Source organism: Drosophila melanogaster, chromosome 3R, assembly GCF_000001215.4.
Source record: "Drosophila melanogaster chromosome 3R".
NCBI classification, from domain to species: Eukaryota; Metazoa; Arthropoda; class Insecta; order Diptera; family Drosophilidae; genus Drosophila; species Drosophila melanogaster.
This window is the reverse complement of record NT_033777.3, coordinates 16640174-16659366: the sequence shown is the minus strand read 5'-3', so window position 1 is coordinate 16659366 and position 19193 is coordinate 16640174. Positions and strand designations below refer to the sequence as shown.

Here is a 19193-nt window from a genome sequence, read left to right as displayed (position 1 = left end):
TCAAATTTTGATGTCCTCATGTTCTCCTAAACGTTAATATAACCAATTAAATCACTTTTGTGGCGATTTATATAAATAATTAGGCCAATAAATCGATAAAGATATATATCTACTTAGTCACTTTGTCAATGTTTTCCTAACACATATCTGCATTTTGTAGCTGCTGTTATGAGACACATATTTTTGATTGCAAAATGAAATGTATGTATTTCGTCGATGCAGGTCCAAAATGAATAATATTAAAAGTTTAATAATCTGGTTACTTACAAATGCTTTCCCATTCCGATCTACAGGTACAAATGGTCTGCGAAGACGCGGCCGACAGACATACACCCGCTACCAGACGCTCGAGCTGGAGAAGGAGTTCCACACGAATCATTATCTGACCCGCAGACGGAGAATCGAGATGGCGCACGCGCTATGCCTGACGGAGCGGCAGATCAAGATCTGGTTCCAGAACCGGCGAATGAAGCTGAAGAAGGAGATCCAGGCGATCAAGGAGCTGAACGAACAGGAGAAGCAGGCGCAGGCCCAGAAGGCGGCGGCGGCAGCGGCTGCGGCGGCGGCGGTCCAAGGTGGACACTTAGATCAGTAGATCCTTAGATCCTTAGATCCTTAGATCCGTAGGGTGTATGTGGGATTGGGCGAAATGACGCGGAGACAGATACAAAGCAACTATATTGTAACAAATGAACTATTTACTTAAATGAATAATATTTAAATATTTTGATGGTACTTGTGCGAATACGAAACTTAACCTAAATCGAACCTAATGGAATTATTTCAAGCGTTTGAGCAGCAACCGAAAATACGTAAATGAAACAAAACTACAAACTAATTAACTAGGCTAAGTAAATAAAAGTAGTGGAAGGAGCGCAGATTATAAACCTACTTAGAATTAAATGAGCAAAACAAACAATTTTAATTTAGTTCCAAACGAAAAAAAAATTCAAGAGGATTCGCTCGAAATGGAAACCTCTGTCCTGCCCCTTTGTTGCTTACTGCTATGTTTAAATTAATTTCGCGAAAAATACTCAAAAATTGAAACACAAAGAAAACAAAAAATGAAAGTATACCATTATAATGTTGAATGCGAGCAAAATTCTGTTGATATGAATTTTTGGTAAAAACATGTTCTAAACCAATTTAAGATACGTAACGAAGGATGCAAAAACAAAATGAAAACTATTAAACTTTAACTTAAATATAAATAGAATTTGTTAGCCAAGTAAACATATTACGACACGAAGAACAAACGTTTTCGGGAGTATCGAATATTTGAATGTGTATAGTTTGTGCTTATTAAATAAAATAATGCAATTTTAGTTAACTCTGTTTATTTGTAAACGAATTTGTTTAGTTCTCGCCCAAACGACTAGAGTGAAGCTGTTTCTTTAAGTAATGTGTAGTGTGTTTACTTTTTAAATTAAATTAATGCCTAATTTTATTATTATTATGTTTAGTTTAATGACAAGCGTTTATGAGATTATCCGACAGAAGCGGCGAGAAGAGGAGTGCGACAAACCGTTTGCCCCGGCAAACGCAAATAAATTATTGGTTTTGAAAAAATCTAAAGAAAACAAAAAAAAAAAACAATGAGAAATCGAATCCGATTGTTGTGTTATTATTTTAGTTCTGCCATTGCGATTTTCCGTTCTCCCAGTGTAATTAGAGCCTGAGTTGTTTGAGAGAGTCTTCGCGGGCTACCCGCTTGCATGCGAAATTGCTTTTGATCTCGTTTTGAGCCGTTAATTGATCGTGAGTTGTACGCTCTATAGAGATACCCATACCGATTAGCTATAACGATACCATACCGATACCAATACCATATATATAGTTTAGTGGATCCAACGAGCTGTGCTCGACTCAAGCCACAAGGCGCTCCGTGTGTGTGTCCCGATAATTGATCCTTCAGTTGAGTTTCCATGGTGGTCCCAGTTGGGGCCGTTCGTAACGAGGTCCTGCAGAAGATGTATACGTACTACCGCCTAAGATTCGATTATAGATATATTATATTTATAAATCTTGATATATATTTATGTACTTATGTATGTGGGGATCGAGTCGAAATGGACAAACAATAAGAGAGTAATTCTGCGGAACGGAACGAAGGCAGATGCAAATACGTAAATAAGAATAAGTTAAATGTTATAGATTTTAAACGCATATGCGTGGATCGAATGGGATGTCCCCGCCACCGCAAACCAAGAATAGACGCTAAAATACAATACATAAATATTTAAACGTGGATTATCGTAGCAACAGATATACGTAAAAGGAAGACGATTCGGTGAGGTCTTGCATACAGTACTGCATCCGACCACTTACCTACTACTTACTTACCAGTGCATTCGTAGTAAATAGTTAAATAATCGCTACTTACTTGTACATTTGCTAGTGGCTTTTACTTTAAACTCTCTGACCCTCGGCCGAGCAGGCCTATCCATAAGAGACTACTACTTTTCCTATATACCTACTTCATCCGATCAGATCAGACCTACAGATACTTTGCGGTTACATTTTCTACTTGTAATTTCCCCTCCCCGCGATCGAAGATTGGACCCGCAGGCTCCGTTCATACTTAATCGATGTAACTCTAATTTAATGCCATTCTATGTTAGCTCCGTAAGTTGTAAATTATCAATATAAACTACACGTAAAAAGAACAAACACAAAACAAACAGCAACCAGTGAGAATGTGGAAAATGAAACAAATAAATTAAACAAAACGATTTAAATAATTTAAAAGATGCCTTTGGATTATTAATGTGAAATAGTTGGTTTCGGAATTGTAGGTAATTCGAAAGGATAGTTTTGCGGTACTCTTAAAATAGCAGTCCTTCGTTCTACATTTTTAATAGCAATATTCTCCATTTGGCGCCATACTTTCTTGGCTTAGGAAGTATCTTGTTCCAAGAAAGCCAATAAAACGTTAAGTTTTTCTTGCCGTGCTATCCAGGAATAAAATTTTCAGTGGAAATTCAAACCATACAAATGTAAAGGTATATTTTACACACGTGTAATGTAGACTTCGTAGTTTCTACATCTTACGCTATGCGTAGAACGGATGGAAATGAATATCGATCTGAAAAAGATTACGGGGAAGCCAATCCTTATTTCGAAGATCTGGCAGCACTAGCGTCAAAAAATTTAATTTCCAAAAAAATTGAGAATTTAAAAAAAACGTAAAATTTTTTTTTGGTGTTTATAAGATTGTCATTTTTATTTAAGCGTTTTTATTAATTGAATAAATTTTTACGACTGACTTTTTATGTAAAAAATGATATCGGTACATTTCGAAAACTACTTCTTTAAAAATAAAAGAAATTGATTTTTCAATTAATTTCCTTAAATTCTTTCAAAAGAATTTAGCTAAACGCCCACTTTTAGCGCGGACTCAAACCATTGAGAGAAAAGTCTCCAAAATGAATTTGGTAAAAGTTTAATACACGAGAGAATGCTATAGTCGACTTCCCCGACAATCAGATACCCAATACTCAACTAGTGGAAGTGCGAACACGAAATTTCATATTTTATTTTTCTGCGATATCGATAGATATTGATGAATGAAATGAGATATAAATACTACACTCACTCGACTTATATTATGAACTGCAGCTCTAAGCACTCCAATCGATACTGATGAGGTGCTCTTAAAACGTGTTTTCAGATTGGTATGAGATTCGGCTTGAACACATTGGAGCTCAGTTCGCTTTGTAAGCTCGGTCGGAGTCGTTCTTAGCTCGGCGGCAAGTGCTTTCCAGACGACTTTAATCAGCACGCACTTGTTTTAGGCATACCTATGTGATTGCCTTGTGCACCTGGATCGAGTGCATAACAGTGCATCAGAAATAAGGATTATGCAACTAATATCGTTTTTATCAAATCCATTGTTCTTCTGCGCGCTTTTATTGAAATTCAGAACAAGTGAGTAAAGTTCAAAATGATAATACAAATGGAACGAAAATAAACACTTTCTGTACATATGTACATATGTAAATGCGTTGTTCTCGAAGAGAGATTCTCAGAACACGATTTGAGCCGGTTCATCTTGAAATCGCGATCTGTTTATCTCTGTCGATTTTCAGTTTGTTTATTACACTCCAGGGTGCTGACTAAGTGTGAAGGGAGAGAGAATGTTTACGGAAATAAATAATAAAAAACGCGGTAATTTAGTTAAGCTGCGGTAGTTTTAACAGGCAGCTTAACCCACTCAAATGCTAAGAAAAATAGCTATACAACATTACACAATCGCAATAATCAAATGAGGAAAAAAATAAAATAAAATAAAGAATATTAAAAGCGCAATAGGGATTATCAATTTTTCTGCCGATTTGCATAAATTGTAAATGTAGGGAGAAAAGTTACTAAGTTACTTAACGTAAGTTTTCATTAAACTTAAATTTAAAGTGTAGTTTATATATTAAGTATATATGAGTAACAAATCTCTTACTCTTAAAAAATTTAAGAACCAAAAGTAAAAGTGCTCTAAATGAATGAAACTTGATTCCAATATATGTGGTTTCGCAATCAGAACAATTAAGTAAAGGAACACGCGATTGTCCTTATAATATAATAATCGAAAGGATCATTTTTGAAGTATTTGCGGCATGTGACAGCTCACAGTTTGAGTGCGACAACGGCAGCTGCATTTCGCAGTACGATGTCTGCAATGGCGAGAAGAACTGCCCGGATGGATCCGATGAGACGGCGTTGACCTGTGTCTCCCAGCGGCAGCACTGCACCAAGCCCTATTTCCAGTGCACCTATGGAGCATGTGTGATCGGGACAGCTGGGTGCAATGGAGTCAATGAGTGCGCAGATGGTTCCGATGAGACCAGGTTGAGATGCGGCAACGAGGACGATATACGGCAGCACGACCGACGGCTTCAAGGCAATTGCAAGTGAGTACTGAAATGTAGAATGTAGATAACAGGATGAGGACTAGGAATGGATACATTAATTGCTTCTCTTCCCCTTTAGGGAAAATGAGTTCAAATGCCCATCCGGAATTTGCCTGGACAAGAGCAACTTTCTGTGCGACGGCAAGGACGACTGTGCGGATGGAACGGGCTTTGACGAGTCGGTGGAACTGTGCGGCCACATGGAGTGTCCAGCGTACTCCTTCAAGTGCGGAACAGGTGGCTGCATCTCGGGGTCATTGTCATGCAATGGGGAAAACGACTGCTATGACGGATCCGATGAGGCACCACTGCTATGCAACACCACCAAAAAGGTGACCACACCCGTGGTGACTGAGACTCCGCTGGAGCTGCTCGGATGCCCCTTGCCACTTGGCGACGAAAGGCCCATCCTGACGGGTGACGGCAGCCGCGTCCTCACTGGACCCATCACCCGGGGAACAGTGCGATTCTCCTGCAAGCAGGGATATGTGCTGGAGGGAGAGGAGAGCAGCTACTGCGCCAAGAACAAGTGGAGTACTTCCACAATCCCGAAATGCGTGAGTGAGTGACTGTGTTTTGCCCGTTCCCTGGTAATAATTTCTCACATGTACTCCTTGCTTTTCCGTAGAATACTGCAGCACTGCCGGAGAATTCGATGGCTACTCCACGAAGGCCTTGTGCACCCACAATGGACAGCAAGTGGAATGCCGCAAACCATTCCATCCGCCCGGCACCGAAGTGAAGTTTGTCTGCTCCACCGGATTCAAGACCCTGAGCCCACTGCCAGAAATGCGGTGCATGAAGGGAGGATACTGGAACCGCGGACGCCAGCGATGCGAGCAGGACTGCGGCCAGCTAGCCACGCCCATAAAACAGTTCTCGTCCGGCGGCTATACGATCAACAACACGGTTGTGCCCTGGCATGTGGGACTGTAAGTCTGCTAACTATCCATCCCGATGATTTCATTGATATTCCCTGTGTAGATATGTGTGGCACAACGAGAAGGACTACCACTTTCAGTGCGGAGGATCGCTACTCACCCCGGACCTAGTCATAACCGCCGCACATTGCGTATACGACGAGGGTACTCGACTGCCCTACAGCTACGACACCTTCCGGGTGATTGCGGCCAAGTTCTATCGCAATTACGGAGAAACTACTCCGGAAGAAAAGCGACGGGATGTGAGGCTCATAGAAATAGCACCGTAAGTAAAAAGAAACTGGCTCCTTCATGTTTCTTAGCACTGGTTTATTACCTGCAGTGGCTACAAAGGAAGGACGGAAAACTATTACCAGGATCTGGCCCTTCTGACCCTCGACGAGCCCTTCGAGCTGAGCCACGTAATCCGGCCCATTTGCGTTACCTTCGCCAGCTTTGCAGAGAAGGAGAGCGTCACGGATGATGTGCAGGGCAAGTTCGCTGGCTGGAACATCGAGAACAAGCACGAACTCCAGTTTGTGCCGGCCGTGTCCAAGTCGAATTCCGTGTGCCGTCGGAATCTGCGGGACATCCAGGCGGACAAGTTCTGCATCTTCACGCAGGGCAAGTCGCTCGCCTGCCAGGGTGACAGTGGCGGTGGATTCACCTCCGAGCTGCCGACCAACGCCTTCTCCACCTGGAACACCGCCCGTCACTTCCTCTTCGGGGTGATCAGCAATGCACCCAATGCAGATCAGTGTGCCCACAGCCTGACCGTGATGACCAACATCCAGCACTTCGAGGATATGATCCTGAATGCGATGAACAGGAGCGTGGAAACTAGGTCCTGAGTCCGGGCACTTATTGTGATTACAATAGATTTATTTTAAGAGATTTTATTTAAGTCGTCAAACCTATTTTCTATCGAAACATTGCGAAGGGTGAATCTCAAAGGGCAATTGTGTATTAGGTTATTTCAAGTCAGTTCTTTGTAAAGGACAATTGCCAATTGCCACACTAAGCTATTTACCCTCTAATCCTCAACATTATGTTTATTGATACTTCATAAATTTTGAAATACCAAATTATTGAGCAATACCGGTTAAGTGAAATTTGATTCAAATTTTGACCGGCTAACAAAAATCGAACTTAATTCCTATCGATAAGTCGGAAACTCAAGCCCACCACTGCAATCGTATTTAATCAACTATTATGACTAATCAGCTGATTATGAGTCAACCGCACCGCAATTTCATTTGGTTGGCCAATTGAATGATGTAAACATGTCTGCACATTACTGCGGCTACAACCCGCCGCCGCCGAACTTCAAAACCTTTTTTCCCGAAAAATACAAGGACCGACTGCAGCGACTTCCCAATTTTGGAAAATTGCGATCATCGTGGGAGATCCACAGGCGACCGACCCTCGTGGTTCTTCATGTGTTTGCGGATGATATCGGTGCGCTAGACAAATGGATAGATGTGGTATACCGACTAGCTGCCCCTGGGTTTCTTGGCGGCGAGATGGACTTTTTCGTGGACGATCTGTGGCAGTCGTTCATCTTCAATGAGGATGACTTCAGCTTCTCTCGGAGTGACGAAGGATGTACAGTGGACTCATTTCCCCTGATATACGCCGCAAATTCAACTGGAAAGGTATTCTTCTTTGGGGATTTCACTGGGCCTAAACTGCCCGACCTGGAGAGTCTAAGGGATTTCTGCGATCAGGTGATTAAGGGGATAGCCGAGGAGCCCACTGCTAGAGATCCCAAGGTTGAGAATATAAGCCTTGATAGCTGGAACGAACTTATGTACGCCAGTGATAATGATATAGCGATTTGCTTCTACAACTCCTTGCAAAATGGCGCTGAAGTCAATAGTAGTCTTATGGCAAATCTGGATTGGCTGGCCGATAAACTGAAACAGGAGTCAGTGCTTCTGTACAAGATGGATATACATGGATCTAGAATCCCAAAAAGTTCCTCGTAGAGTCGCCACCCGACTTCTTCTTCCTCCAGGCAAACCAAAAGCATAATCCCTTGCGGTGCAAATATCAGCTGAACATGTGGACAATGCTGAGATTTGTAGCCGAAAATTCTAGCAAGGAGCTTAGCTACTATAACCGTCGTGGAAATCGAAAACTCCATGCTGATTTGTTAATCCATATAAAGGATTATTTTAATTTGAGCAGGAATAAGACCCGTTATTAGTAGTGGGTATAACATTAAAACTTTGATATTTATCTTTATTTAACTGTGCATATAGACCTTTGTTTTTAATGACCTTACATCTTAGAGAATTGTAAAATTATAACTCAGTCGGTATTCAATTATTTTATATTTTTGTAATATCTCGCGCACTGGGAAAACTATCGATAGACTCAGGGATGATTTTCAGATAGACATTTCAATATCGGAAATGTTGAAATTGCAAAAGAAAACTGAAGATTCGAAATTCGCAGTGTTCTTGGATCACAAGACACTTATAAACGAAGCATATGACGAATTTAAGCTCAAGTCCGAACTGTTCCAGTTCCATGCCAAAAAGACGGACAAAGGCATTGAGGAAGACAAGACCAGGAAGCGCAAAAGGAAAGCCGGCGTAGAAGATGCGTCGTCCTTGGAGGATTTACACTTAGTGAATGAATATCTAGAGCTTCTGAGCAAGCCCGTTGAACCGGAGGACAGTTCACCGATGAAGAGGCACTGGGAGGATGGCTACAACGTGCCCCAGTTGCATGGAGCCAACGAAAGTGGACGGATGCAGCGGTTTCTGAGAGTTGATGGATCCCGTGGCGTGTACTTGATTCCCAATCAATCCCGATTCTTCAACCACAATGTGGACAATCTGCCTGCACTACTGCACCAACTTCTGCCCGCCTACGATCTCATCGTGCTGGATCCTCCGTGGCGGAATAAGTACATCCGCAGGCTGAAGCGGGCCAAGCCGGAGCTGGGATACTCGATGCTGAGCAATGAGCAATTGTCGCACATACCGCTCTCGAAGCTTACGCACCCACGGTCACTGGTGGCCATCTGGTGCACCAATTCGACGCTGCATCAGTTGGCCCTGGAGCAGCAGCTGCTGCCCAGTTGGAATCTCCGGTTGCTCCACAAGCTCCGATGGTACAAACTTAGCACAGACCATGAACTAATTGCTCCCCCGCAGTCGGATCTCACCCAGAAGCAGCCTTACGAGATGCTCTACGTGGCCTGTCGCTCCGATGCTTCTGAAAACTATGGAAAAGATATCCAACAGACCGAGCTGATCTTCAGCGTGCCCAGCATTGTGCATTCCCACAAGCCACCACTGCTGTCTTGGCTGAGGGAGCACCTCCTGTTGGATAAGGACCAGCTGGAACCAAACTGCCTGGAGCTGTTTGCCCGATATCTGCATCCCCACTTCACTTCAATTGGCTTAGAAGTGCTCAAACTGATGGACGAAAGGCTATATGAAGTCCGTAAAGTAGAACATTGCAACCAGGAGGAGGTAAATTAGCTACGCCTAATTATTGTATTTAATTTTTACAAGTACCTCATTAAATAAGGGATTTATAAGCAGCTATGAGTTTTAACAATTTTATTTGTGTACTGTTAATGAGAGCAAATGCATTTGAATTTTGTGTGTAGGCGGCCGGCGGATGGGTTTCCTTCTTCCAGAGAAGCCAACGATGCCTGGCTGAAGCTAAATGTTAAACATTTGGGGTGGCGTGTGTGGGATTTTGTTTTGTTTTTTCTTTTGAGTGTTAAATTAAGTATTAAAGGATAGTAAGCATTATTAATACACGTGGTTAATCGCAGGCTACTACTCCTGACCCTGGGCCATGGCCGCCGGATTGGTGGGCTCGTTGCCGCCGCGTTTCTTTGATCCAGAGACGATATCATCGATGCGCAGCAGCAGGATGGCCGTCTCCACGGCGGTCTTGTAGGTCTGAAGCTTGACGGCCAGCGGCTCCCAGATGTTCTTCACGTTCATGTCCACGATTTCGCCGGACTCGCCGTCGATGCCCCAGGCGCAGACACCATCGCCGGTGTGGGAGGCGTGCTTGGCGCGGAGAGCAGTCAGAGCACGGATCGTGTTGGCGCCGCAATTCTGAGCCAGTGTGCGCGGTATGATCTCTAGGGCGTGGGCCACCGCCGTGTATGGTCCCTTAACCTGCTTGCGCGTGAGCAGCTGGGAGGCAGCCATCTCAACGGCTCCGCCGCCAGCCACCAGGCGTGGCTCCAGCACCAAGTTGCGGGCCACGTGCAGGGCGTCCTGCAGGTTGCGCTCCGTTTCGTTCAAGATGTCCTTGCTGGCACCGCGCAGCAGGATGGTGCAGGCCTTGGGCTCCTTGCACTCCGTCACGAAAGTGAAGTACTCATCGCCGATCTTTTTGACTTCGAACAGTCCAGCTCCCGTGCCCACATCCTTCTCGGTTAGCTCCTCAGTGCGGTTCACGATGGTGGCACCACAGGCGCGGGCGATGCGCAGATTGTCAGTCTTACGCAGCCGACGGATGGCCGTGATGCCAGCCTTCAGCAAATAGTGCTGGGCGAGATCGGAGACACCCTTCTCAGTGAATACCAAATCCGGTTTCACGGCAATGATGTCGGCGCAGATGCGCTGCACAAACTCCTCCTCGATCTGCAGCATGCGGGTGAAGTCTTGCTCCCCGATTATCTCCACGTTGGTTTGGCTCTCGCCCTTCTTGTACTCCAGCGAGCAGTCAAGCAGCACGATGCGGGGATTCTCGATGAGGCGTCGCATCTTGGGATGCGTCACGTCTTTGTTGATCATCACGCCCTTAAGAACACACGACTCCTCGATGGCGCCACCCGGGATCTTCTCCACCTTGGCATAGCTGTGAAAGTAACAAAGTTAAAATTATTTATTCAAAAATAATATGCATAACAAATTTCGTTCTTACCGTTTAATGTCTACCTCCAGACGGCCGTTCTCACTTAGCGTCACTGTCTCGACTGCGTCCAGGGCAATCTTGACGGCAAGGTCGGACCACTTGCCAATGAACTTGGTGCCCACACAGGCCTTGACCACATCGGCCATCTTGGCCTTATCCTTGACGTCCAACTGGATGCTAAGCTGGGACTGCAGGTGGCCGACGATGTCCTCGAGGGCCTCGCGATAGGCGCGAATGATAACAGTGGGGTGGATCTGTTGCTGGAGGAAGGGCTCGGCGGCGGCCAGCATCTCGCCGGCCAGGACGATGACCGATGTGGTACCATCGCCAACCTCCTCGTCTTGTGTGCGAGCAATTTCAATCATGCTCTTGGCCGCCGGGTGCTGCACAGTGATCTCACGCAGGATGGCGTTGCCATCGTTGGTCATCACGATGCCGCCCATTGGGTCCATCAGCATCTTCAGCATGGCCTGTGGCCCCAGACATGTGCGTATCACATCGGCGATGGCCTGGAAAAAGACGTTTTAATCAACAGATGGTCGGAAAACGCGAGAACACAAAAACCCAAGACCCAGACATGTGAGTCACGCATACCTTTCCGGCTTGGATGTTCTCCAACTGCACTTTGCGGCCCGATTCTCTCTTTGTGTTTTGACCTGTCGGCGGGTAATTCGATTGCAATTGGGCTCTACGACGTGCAAATTTCATACTCACTCAACACGAGTATTGGCTGCTGTCCACCGAACATCTTTCTGGCTGTTTAATTTATTTCTGCGTGAAAACAATTGAACTCGTGCTGGCGCTGCCGCTGTTTGAAAGAGAATGAGTGAGGTTAGAACCGCCGATGACACATTATTCGAGAAGGTTCGATAGGATATTGAGCGGACCGGCTTGTTAGTTACTTCTGCCAGTTCCTTCTTCTAGTTTCTTTTCTTTCCTCACTTACTGCTAACTGACTTTTGCGATCGCTTATAAGTTTAATTCAAATTCTCCACAATTCGAAGCAGCAGCTCTCTTAAGAATCGATATCGAGAAACAGTATACTTACACTATGCAGCTTTTGTTATCGATGTCACAGAATTACATTCGTCATAACTGCGATTTTTTGAAGGCGCCTAACTTGGTTTTAAATTTTCCACCCTGAGGTTTAAGCGAAATCAAAACATTAAACTTGTAACAATAAATAATATTTTCTACGGTGTAAGTGATACTGGAAATTAATTTATATTACGAATGGATTTTAAATTTATGTTATATAGCATATTTCTATCACATCATAATTAAAATGTGGAAATTTTGAAGCCTAAAAAGCCTAACCAACTAAACTCAAAAGAAGTTAAAATATAATTTATGAAAATTGTATCACCTTCGAAAAAGAAAATGTTGGAGGATATTCTGAATATAACGGGGGAAAAGTGATTACTTGGAATGATGAGTTACATAAACAGCGTCGAACTTTTTAATATTTGAAGATCCTGTGCTGTATTCAATAAAACTGCTCAAAACGTATTAAATGGATTTCATGGTAGTTTTTATATATAAATGGAAAAACAAATAAGTTTTGCAAATACTTTAAAAGTGTAGTGTAAGCGTTTCATAAATTAAATAAATTATCGATATCGATAACAAACCGCGAGTCAGCTGTGGCCTGTTTGTTTACGATACATTTCGGCTTCAATTTGTTTTTAATAGTTATTAATTTTTTAACTAGACAACATGGAGGCCAAGAAGATATCTTTTGGCTTTAGTAAATTGTCCAAGAAACCAAACATTCTGCCCAGCAAGCAGCCGAAAGAGGAAAGCAAGGTGGAGTTGATAAAATGCTTGGAAGGAAACGAAATCATGCCAGTCGAGTAAGTTAAAATATCTTGAAATAGTTTTATACTCATATGTAATATTTAGCGAAAAGGTGGAAGCTGCTCCTCTTACCATCAAAATGATAGGCATGCAGAAGACTTCGTCCGCTTTGGCGAGTCTGATGAGGAGGCGGGCAGTTCTGCTGGGCGAGGAGGAACCGGATCCAGAGGAGGTGACTCCAGTGGCTCAGTCTATAGCAGAGGTCACCGCAGGCGGTCCAACGGAGAGTCTGGAACAGAGAGCAGCTCGGGAATTGATATCTGCCATCCAAAATAACGGTGCCGAAGGCCTAGATGACCAGAAACTTGTCCTGCCCGCCCTAAGCGCAGACGAACTGCCTCTCGATGGTGCCAAGGAGGCAACACTAGATGACTATGACAACATACCGATACAACAATTTGGCCTAGCCATGCTGCGCGGCATGGGCTGGGTTGATCCACCGCCAAAAAAGAAGGGCTCAGGACCCATCGATGATGCCCCCTTTCTGCGACCCAAAGGCATGGGCCTGGGAGCAGATAAGGCGCTCAAACCTAAAGCTCTACTGGTCCAGCCGGAGAAGAACGAGGTACTGGAGATTAAGAAGCAGGCGTACGTGCGCATTCTGGGCGGAAAGCAGAAGGATCAGTATGGCCAAATCCAAGGTTTTGATGACCATGCAGGGCGAGTAATTGTCAAAATGGCAATTGGAGGGGCCAAAGAGGCGTTCAACGAGTTCCTTTGTCAGCCCGTATCCCGCAAGGAGTACTCTCAGTATGGCAAGTGCATAAGTAAGTGGAGCCTGGAAAATGCAAATCCTTTATATTTGTGACATTTTTATATTTCTTTTACATTTACTTTCAGACACTGCCAAATACGAAGAATTCAAAAAAAATGAAAACGAGCATGGCCAGATTATTGTGAAGCAGGAAAATCCGTCAGGAAGAAGGGACAGAGACCGCAGGGAAGAAATTAGATCAGACCGGGATGAAGCTCAAAATCAAAAGAGTTCGAAGCCAGGGGACCAGAGATCTAGTAAAGAAGACTATCGCATGAAATGCAAGGAAGAAGATAAAAGGTCTTACAAATATGAAGACAAAAAAACGTACAAAGACGAACATCGCAGGACGTACAAAGACGAGCGAAAATCGTACAAGGAAGCCAAATCTAACAAAGAGGAGGTGGATCGAGAAAAGAAGTATGTGCGGAGTGGTAGCTCCTCTGTATCTAAACGCGAGGAACGTGAGCGTCGTCGTTCGCCGAGTCCCAGAGGCAGAAGCCCATCTAAGTCGAAGCGGGAAGACCGTGACCAAAAGCGTTCGCAAAGTCCCCGAAGCACCAGAAGAACAAAGAGTAGTTCAGACGAGGCAGACGATACGGGAGAGTCCACCGAGAGCGACTCCGACTCTGCATATGAACGCAGGAAGCACAAGAAGAAATCATCCAGCCACAAGTCAAGAAAACACTCAAAGAAGTCCAAGAACAAGTCGAGAAAGGCGGACAACGACTCCAGCTTAGAGAGCGATGACAGCCTCGGTGAAAACCATCGTCGTCACCACAGCAAGCACAAAAAGAAGACCAAGAGGAGCAAGCATGTCAGGTCCCGCACGCGATCAAGGTCAAGAGACCGTCAGTGATTGATCTATTTAGTTGAAATCTTTATTTAAATATAGTTCATTAGACGCTTAAGTTCCTTTTTTTATCTTACTTGGGATTATCATAAATTTCAATTAACTCACAAAATAATCACAAAAATGCCTTGTCTTTTGTTGCGCGTTTTTTTCTCTCTCCGTACGCCTCGTTTCGAGAATACTTCTGTCTTACATGTTACAAACTTATAGTAGGAGATGTGATGGGGCCAGAACCACGGATTTGCTAGTTTTCCGAGTTTTTTTTTTCTGTATGCGCTGCTCTTATCTTTTAAGATATTTATAGTTTCAAATTCAATGCGCCTAATGTGTGATTTAGTGATGCGATGTGTGCATAATGGCAAGTAGATGACTTAGGCATGTTTTATATTTTTGGTCAAATGGTGATGAGTTTATCTGGTTGCTTTCCTTTACTGCAGCTTCCTTTTGCCGCACTGGATCTTCTCGTTAATAATCTTCGAGGCCCTTTGGGTGATGGCCTTAAAAATGTCCTTGTTCTGTAGTCCTGGCCACATGAGGATGAGTAGGGTGGCCAAGTACATAAGCAGTAGATTGTTAATGATGGCTCCAATCCAGGCCATAGCCAAAAGACCCAAACTCATGACGATTACAAACTGGAATCAAAACGAATAAATGTGAGATGAAATAATAATAGAACCCGAAGTTTTTATTTACACTTGAGCTTGCAGAAGAAGATCTACTGCACATACTAGGCCCTGAAACTGCTTCTCTGTTTTCATATACATATACACACACGGTCTCTACCGCATCTACTCACCACTGTGGACTTCCGCTCGTTGAAGAGGTACTCGTACCAGACCACCAGGCTGCCCTTGACGGCGCACACCTGGCCGCACACGTCCTCGAACTTGGCCTCCTGGTCGCCATCCCAGTTGACTCCGCCAAAGATCAGGCGCGACACCATGGGGAATGCGTAGTTCAGCAAAATGCTAATGACACCGAGCAGCGACAGCAGGGTAATCAGCGACAAGTCCAGGTACCACAGCACCAGGTACAGGCAGCTGATGACGCCAAACACCACTCCGGCGTAGTACTGCTTCTCCCAGGTTAGCACGCCGTACGCTCCCACGATGGCTGTCCGGAAAGGCTCCAAGTCGTGCTTTAATTTGTTAAGTGCTCGTTTCTGGAAAATGCCGGAAAATGAGGAATCATTATGATATTAACTAATGGGGCTTCAATGGCGACGCCGTTTTCCGGCCGGAAAGCTTTCGGCAGTTCCACCCTTCGCTCACCTGGTCAACCTGCGATGCTGCCATGCTGGCTTTTCTTTGTTTCCTAGCGGTGCGCGTTCAATTCCGAGAAATCTATTTGATGCCCAAAGGTGTTGCTTTCGGTTTGAGCGAAAAATCAATTTTCTTGGGTGTTTTTTAAGTCGCCAAAGTCGCAGTGTGACCGTTGATCGACGTTTTGAAATGACTGATTCAGGGGTTGTTTCACTCAAACAGCGATTGCACTTTCAATCGGAACTTATCGAATTTTTCCCTTTACAACTCTGTTTTAAAAGTTTGTATTAAAAATCTTGTATTGATTTGGCTAAAATCTGATGCTAAATTCTAATGCCACCTGACATTTGGGCTTACATTTTTGTTTAAAATCTTGACAGCATCCTATCATAAAATATTGATTTACTATATCATGATTTTTATAAGCAGAACTAAAAGCCCATAAATGGCTTAATAAAATAAATACATAAATCAAAAATTAAATTGCCGTACTATTCAATTCGAAACTACAAAAATGGAAAGCAAAGCATCATTTTGGCTTTTGCTAGTTAATCAAGCAAATCAACAGCGGCTTACTTAGATAATGAACTCAAAGCCACCACATCTTGTATTATATGCAGATAAAATGTTGTAAATATAGATCTTAAATTCTTATATCAATGGCACGGAATAGCTTTAGTTTATTGCTAAAAATTTACTTCAAAAGAAATTTGTACTTAACTATCATGAACTTTAACGAAGCTACAAAAAAATATATATATATACATATATACGTTTGGACAAAATGAAGAGTTTCCATCTGTTTCCATCTCGAGGAAATTCAAATTGATGGTTATACCACGGGTAATTGAACTGAAATCTTTGATTGCTTCGGTACAATACAATTGTGTAATTGTTGGGTGAATGGGAGGAGGGTTCATACAATAGTTCATTCTGTTGATCAAATAAATTCTTTTGTTTAAACAAGTGATTGCATTTTGACCTAATATATGGACAGCGTCGTGGGACTGAAGATACCGGCGGAAATGTGTCCTTTCGGACAGCCTTGCAACTTATTGCCGGATTTCCCAATAGAGCTGATGGCATTTTCCGACTTTTCCGCTTTAACACATTTATTACCAACATAAATTCCCAGTGAAACCTTAGGTTAGAGCCGTTTTTATTAAAAGTAGACAGAGATGGGATGAGAAATACATTGAAATAAAAGCAAGTCCGATTTCGATTATTTACTCATAAATCAAAGTATAATCTACGATTATAAAAATTAGGCTCTTTATCTATATTCGACTCCAAATAATCAGTAATTTCAGTCGCATTCAATATTTAATTTGAATGATAGACAAAAATTAATCGTGTTAGGAGGTAGTCTCTACATATATCTAATGGATGATGGATGGTTATGTTCAGGTGTTTTTCTTCGAAATACTGCACATCTTGTAAGTTGCCATTCGTGTTTGGATTTTGTCATTTTTGTGTTAATATTTCGTGGTGGATTTGTTGTTGAGACCGTTTTTAACAGTTTTTGGTTAATTATATAAATTCAATTTATATTATAATGAGATGAATGCATCTTCGCTTGCATGATCCCATTTGTTATTTATGTTATTGTTCACGCATAGCCGAGCGAAATGTCCGATATTATGCGTAACTAATGAGATCACTATTGTTTTCGTCGCTATCTATATAGGTTTCAGTGTCTAGAAGCGTCGGTGTCCCCATGAATCAATGTGTCCGTGTTGGTTTCCGTCGCTATTATCTGGACCTCCAGGTCCAGCCATTGTTGAATTGTTGCTGTTGTTCCCAAATACTTCAAAAGGGGAATCAAAGTGTTCGAATCCAGAGTTGCTGCCTCCGAATCCCTCCTGCTGATCGAGGATCATGTTGAGTTTCTTGGCCTGCATTAGCAAATCGTTCTCCTGCTGACGGGCTCGCATATCCTCCTCATGGCGAAGTAATTGGTTTTGATAACGATGCATGTATTCCTCTTCCCGCTTTCGAATCTCCTCGGCTTGTTTCTCACGCATCTCCCACTCCAGTTTCATGCGCTCGTTGTCCAGCTCGCGCTTCTTCAGCTCCTGGCGCAGCAGTTCGGTCTCCTGTTCGTAGCGAGCGTACTCCATCTGGGCCTCCAGCTTGTCCTCCTCCATTTTCAACTCACGCTTGAGTGAGTCCTGTTTGCTCTTGAAGAGATCGTGCAATTGCTTCCAGCGTGATCCATACTCGTGCTCAAACGAATTTAAACAAGCGAAACGCGGTCCGACACTACGCTCATGTCTGAATTCCAGCGACTTTTTGTTTAACGTCTTATCCGGCAAGCCGTCATTGTCGTTGTTCACCTCCATCGGTTCCACCAGACACGGACGCAATGAAGCAGTCAAGAAGAAGCATTTTTCGTTGCACAGGCGCAGACAGGCGCTGGCCGAGGACTTCTTGGCGAACTCAACAATGCCTTCGCCGGTATGCTTACCGCGATCGTCTACGCAGATAACGGCGCGCTCGATGGGTCCAAAGATCTCAAAGGACTGGTGCAGCAGCTCGTTGGACACGAACTGGTTGAGATTAGTCACACGCACAATGGCGTTGGGCGCAAAGCGGACACGCAGCACTCGTCCCTTGCGCAAGGAGCCATCTAAAGCGCGTTTGGCCTTCTCAGCATTTTGGTAGTAGTCTAGCCTCAGGAATGTAAAGTTCTTCTCCGGGTTCGAGAATATATCGCCGATCTCGCCATATGGCTTGAACATCTCCCGTAGGTCGTCATCAGTTGTGTCGCTGGTGAGGTTGCCAACATATAAGCGGTTGCGTCCGACGAATTTGTTATCGGTGGGTAACTCAATGGGCGGCAACTCATGGGTGGGTCCACTAATGTCGAGCAGTCGTTGGGCAATGAAAAAGTCTTCGCCGCGCTGCCCACCGCCGCCCATTGATGAGTTCATGATTCCAGATCCCCCAGAGCGCCTAGAGCGGTTTCCACGCTGGTGTTTTCCACCTCCAGCACCGCGTTGGCCCTGTCCTCCTTTATTGTCTCCTTGGTTGCCGGGATATCCATTGCTTTGCTCCTGGTTGGCATTCTGATTCGGCTGATTTGGGCCACCACCACGACCTCTGAAATTCGGTCCTTGGTTTCCCTGTTCTCCTTGATCGCCTTGGTTACCCTGGCCCTTGTTACTATGGTTCGGCTGGTTTTGACCACCTCCGCCAGCTGAGAGTTCATTGTTCTTTGCGGGCACATTGCCCGCAGCCGGCTTCGGCGATTCGTTAATCTGCTTTTGATGTGAATTATTTGCGACTTGGAAACCCTGCCGGTTTTCATTTTGGTTGCCGCCTCGATTGCGATTTCTGGAAAATTCAACGCCGCCAGTAGCACCACCACCACCACCACCACCGCCAGTGCCGCCGCCACCAGCTACTCCACCACCGTTCTGGGTGTTTCCTCCAAGTCTTGCCTTTTTCTCGGCAGGATTACCGTCGCTGGCAGCATTTAGCTTCGGGGGCGTTGGCTTGCCCAGGTTCTTATTGGTCGAATTGCCCCTCTGCTGGCGTTGTGGCAATGGCGAAGAGTTCAAACTGTTTTTCTTAACAGCGCCCTCCATGGCAAACGAAAAATACTTTTTCCCAAATTCAATTTTCTATGCGAAAAAAAAACACCGATTGGAGGAACTGTCAGGTATGAAAAAAAATGTTACCAGGCACAGAAAGGAGTTTATTCCAACTGCCTTAATCCCCTAAAATATCCGGGTTGAAAAG

General features: G+C 44.1%; 8 protein-coding genes across 18 annotated transcripts in view, besides 1 other annotated feature; 5 read left to right on the top strand and 3 right to left on the bottom strand.

Annotated features, from left to right (window-relative positions):
• The window catches only part of Ubx (Ultrabithorax), a 77804-nt gene extending 75060 nt beyond the window's left edge, over positions 1-2744 (top strand). For 3 of the 6 annotated variants that reach the window (NM_206497.3, NM_169730.3, NM_080504.4), the window contains one exon: positions 294-2744. In NM_206497.3, coding sequence (NP_996219.1) covers positions 294-595 — 302 coding nt within the window. In that variant the 3' untranslated portion in view covers positions 596-2744. The remainder of the gene's footprint in view (positions 1-293) is intronic. The other 3 variants (NM_080500.4, NM_169729.3, NM_169728.3) reach the window with 3 other exon arrangements.
• Positions 2745-3451: 707 nt separating this feature from the next.
• Positions 3452-3577: a mobile genetic element.
• Positions 3578-3704: 127 nt separating this feature from the next.
• On the top strand, positions 3705-6921 carry modSP (modular serine protease). Its single transcript, NM_080515.3, has 6 exons — positions 3705-3927; positions 4601-4904; positions 4984-5465; positions 5533-5836; positions 5889-6110; positions 6168-6921. The coding sequence occupies exons 1-6, from the start codon at positions 3861-3863 to the stop codon at positions 6673-6675; spliced, it is 1887 nt and encodes a 628-aa protein (NP_536776.2). The 5' UTR covers positions 3705-3860; the 3' UTR covers positions 6676-6921.
• Positions 6922-7047: 126 nt separating this feature from the next.
• Positions 7048-8150, top strand: CG14907 (uncharacterized protein). The gene is given in 1 exon segment (NM_142317.3): positions 7048-8150. A coding segment is annotated over 1 exon segment (926 nt). The 5' UTR covers positions 7048-7107; the 3' UTR covers positions 8034-8150.
• A 59-nt stretch (positions 8151-8209) lies between these two features.
• On the top strand, positions 8210-9386 carry Mettl4 (Methyltransferase like 4). The gene has a single exon (NM_142316.2). It carries the CDS (start codon positions 8242-8244, stop codon positions 9319-9321), a length of 1080 nt encoding a protein of 359 aa, NP_650573.1. The 5' UTR covers positions 8210-8241; the 3' UTR covers positions 9322-9386.
• A 2-nt stretch (positions 9387-9388) lies between these two features.
• On the bottom strand, positions 9389-11762 carry CCT3 (Chaperonin containing TCP1 subunit 3). Of its 4 annotated transcripts, none has more exons than NM_001202307.2 (5): positions 11611-11762; positions 11438-11531; positions 11318-11379; positions 10733-11232; positions 9389-10666 (listed from the first exon to the last, which is right to left on the bottom strand). In NM_001202307.2, the coding sequence occupies exons 2-5, from the start codon at positions 11469-11471 to the stop codon at positions 9628-9630; spliced, it is 1635 nt and encodes a 544-aa protein (NP_001189236.1). In that variant the 5' UTR covers positions 11472-11531; positions 11611-11762; the 3' UTR covers positions 9389-9627. The 4 variants fall into 4 exon arrangements, with proteins under 4 accessions (NP_001189236.1, NP_001189237.1, NP_650572.2 ...); NM_001202308.2 differs by having other exon boundaries at positions 11626-11762; NM_142315.4 differs by having other exon boundaries at positions 11670-11762.
• A 600-nt stretch (positions 11763-12362) lies between these two features.
• Positions 12363-14295, top strand: CG10324 (uncharacterized protein). Its single transcript, NM_142314.3, has 3 exons — positions 12363-12576; positions 12626-13347; positions 13421-14295. Exons 1-3 carry the CDS (start codon positions 12440-12442, stop codon positions 14191-14193), a joined length of 1632 nt encoding a protein of 543 aa, NP_650571.2. The 5' UTR covers positions 12363-12439; the 3' UTR covers positions 14194-14295.
• On the bottom strand, positions 14196-15762 carry Arl6IP1 (ADP-ribosylation factor-like 6 interacting protein 1). Of its 2 annotated transcripts, none has more exons than NM_142313.3 (3): positions 15459-15762; positions 14984-15349; positions 14196-14819 (listed from the first exon to the last, which is right to left on the bottom strand). In NM_142313.3, exons 1-3 carry the CDS (start codon positions 15480-15482, stop codon positions 14616-14618), a joined length of 594 nt encoding a protein of 197 aa, NP_650570.1. In that variant the 5' UTR covers positions 15483-15762; the 3' UTR covers positions 14196-14615. The 2 variants fall into 2 exon arrangements, with proteins under 2 accessions (NP_650570.1, NP_001262647.1); NM_001275718.1 differs by having other exon boundaries at positions 15459-15646.
• A 492-nt stretch (positions 15763-16254) lies between these two features.
• nonA-l (nonA-like) lies at positions 16255-19162 on the bottom strand. 2 transcript variants are annotated; one of them, NM_001275717.1, is made up of 1 exon: positions 16255-19162. In NM_001275717.1, the coding sequence occupies exon 1, from the start codon at positions 19037-19039 to the stop codon at positions 17147-17149; it is 1893 nt and encodes a 630-aa protein (NP_001262646.1). In that variant the 5' UTR covers positions 19040-19162; the 3' UTR covers positions 16255-17146. The 2 variants fall into 2 exon arrangements, with proteins under 2 accessions (NP_001262646.1, NP_536740.1); NM_080492.3 differs by having other exon boundaries at positions 16594-19162.
• Between the last annotated feature and the right edge of the window lie 31 nt (positions 19163-19193).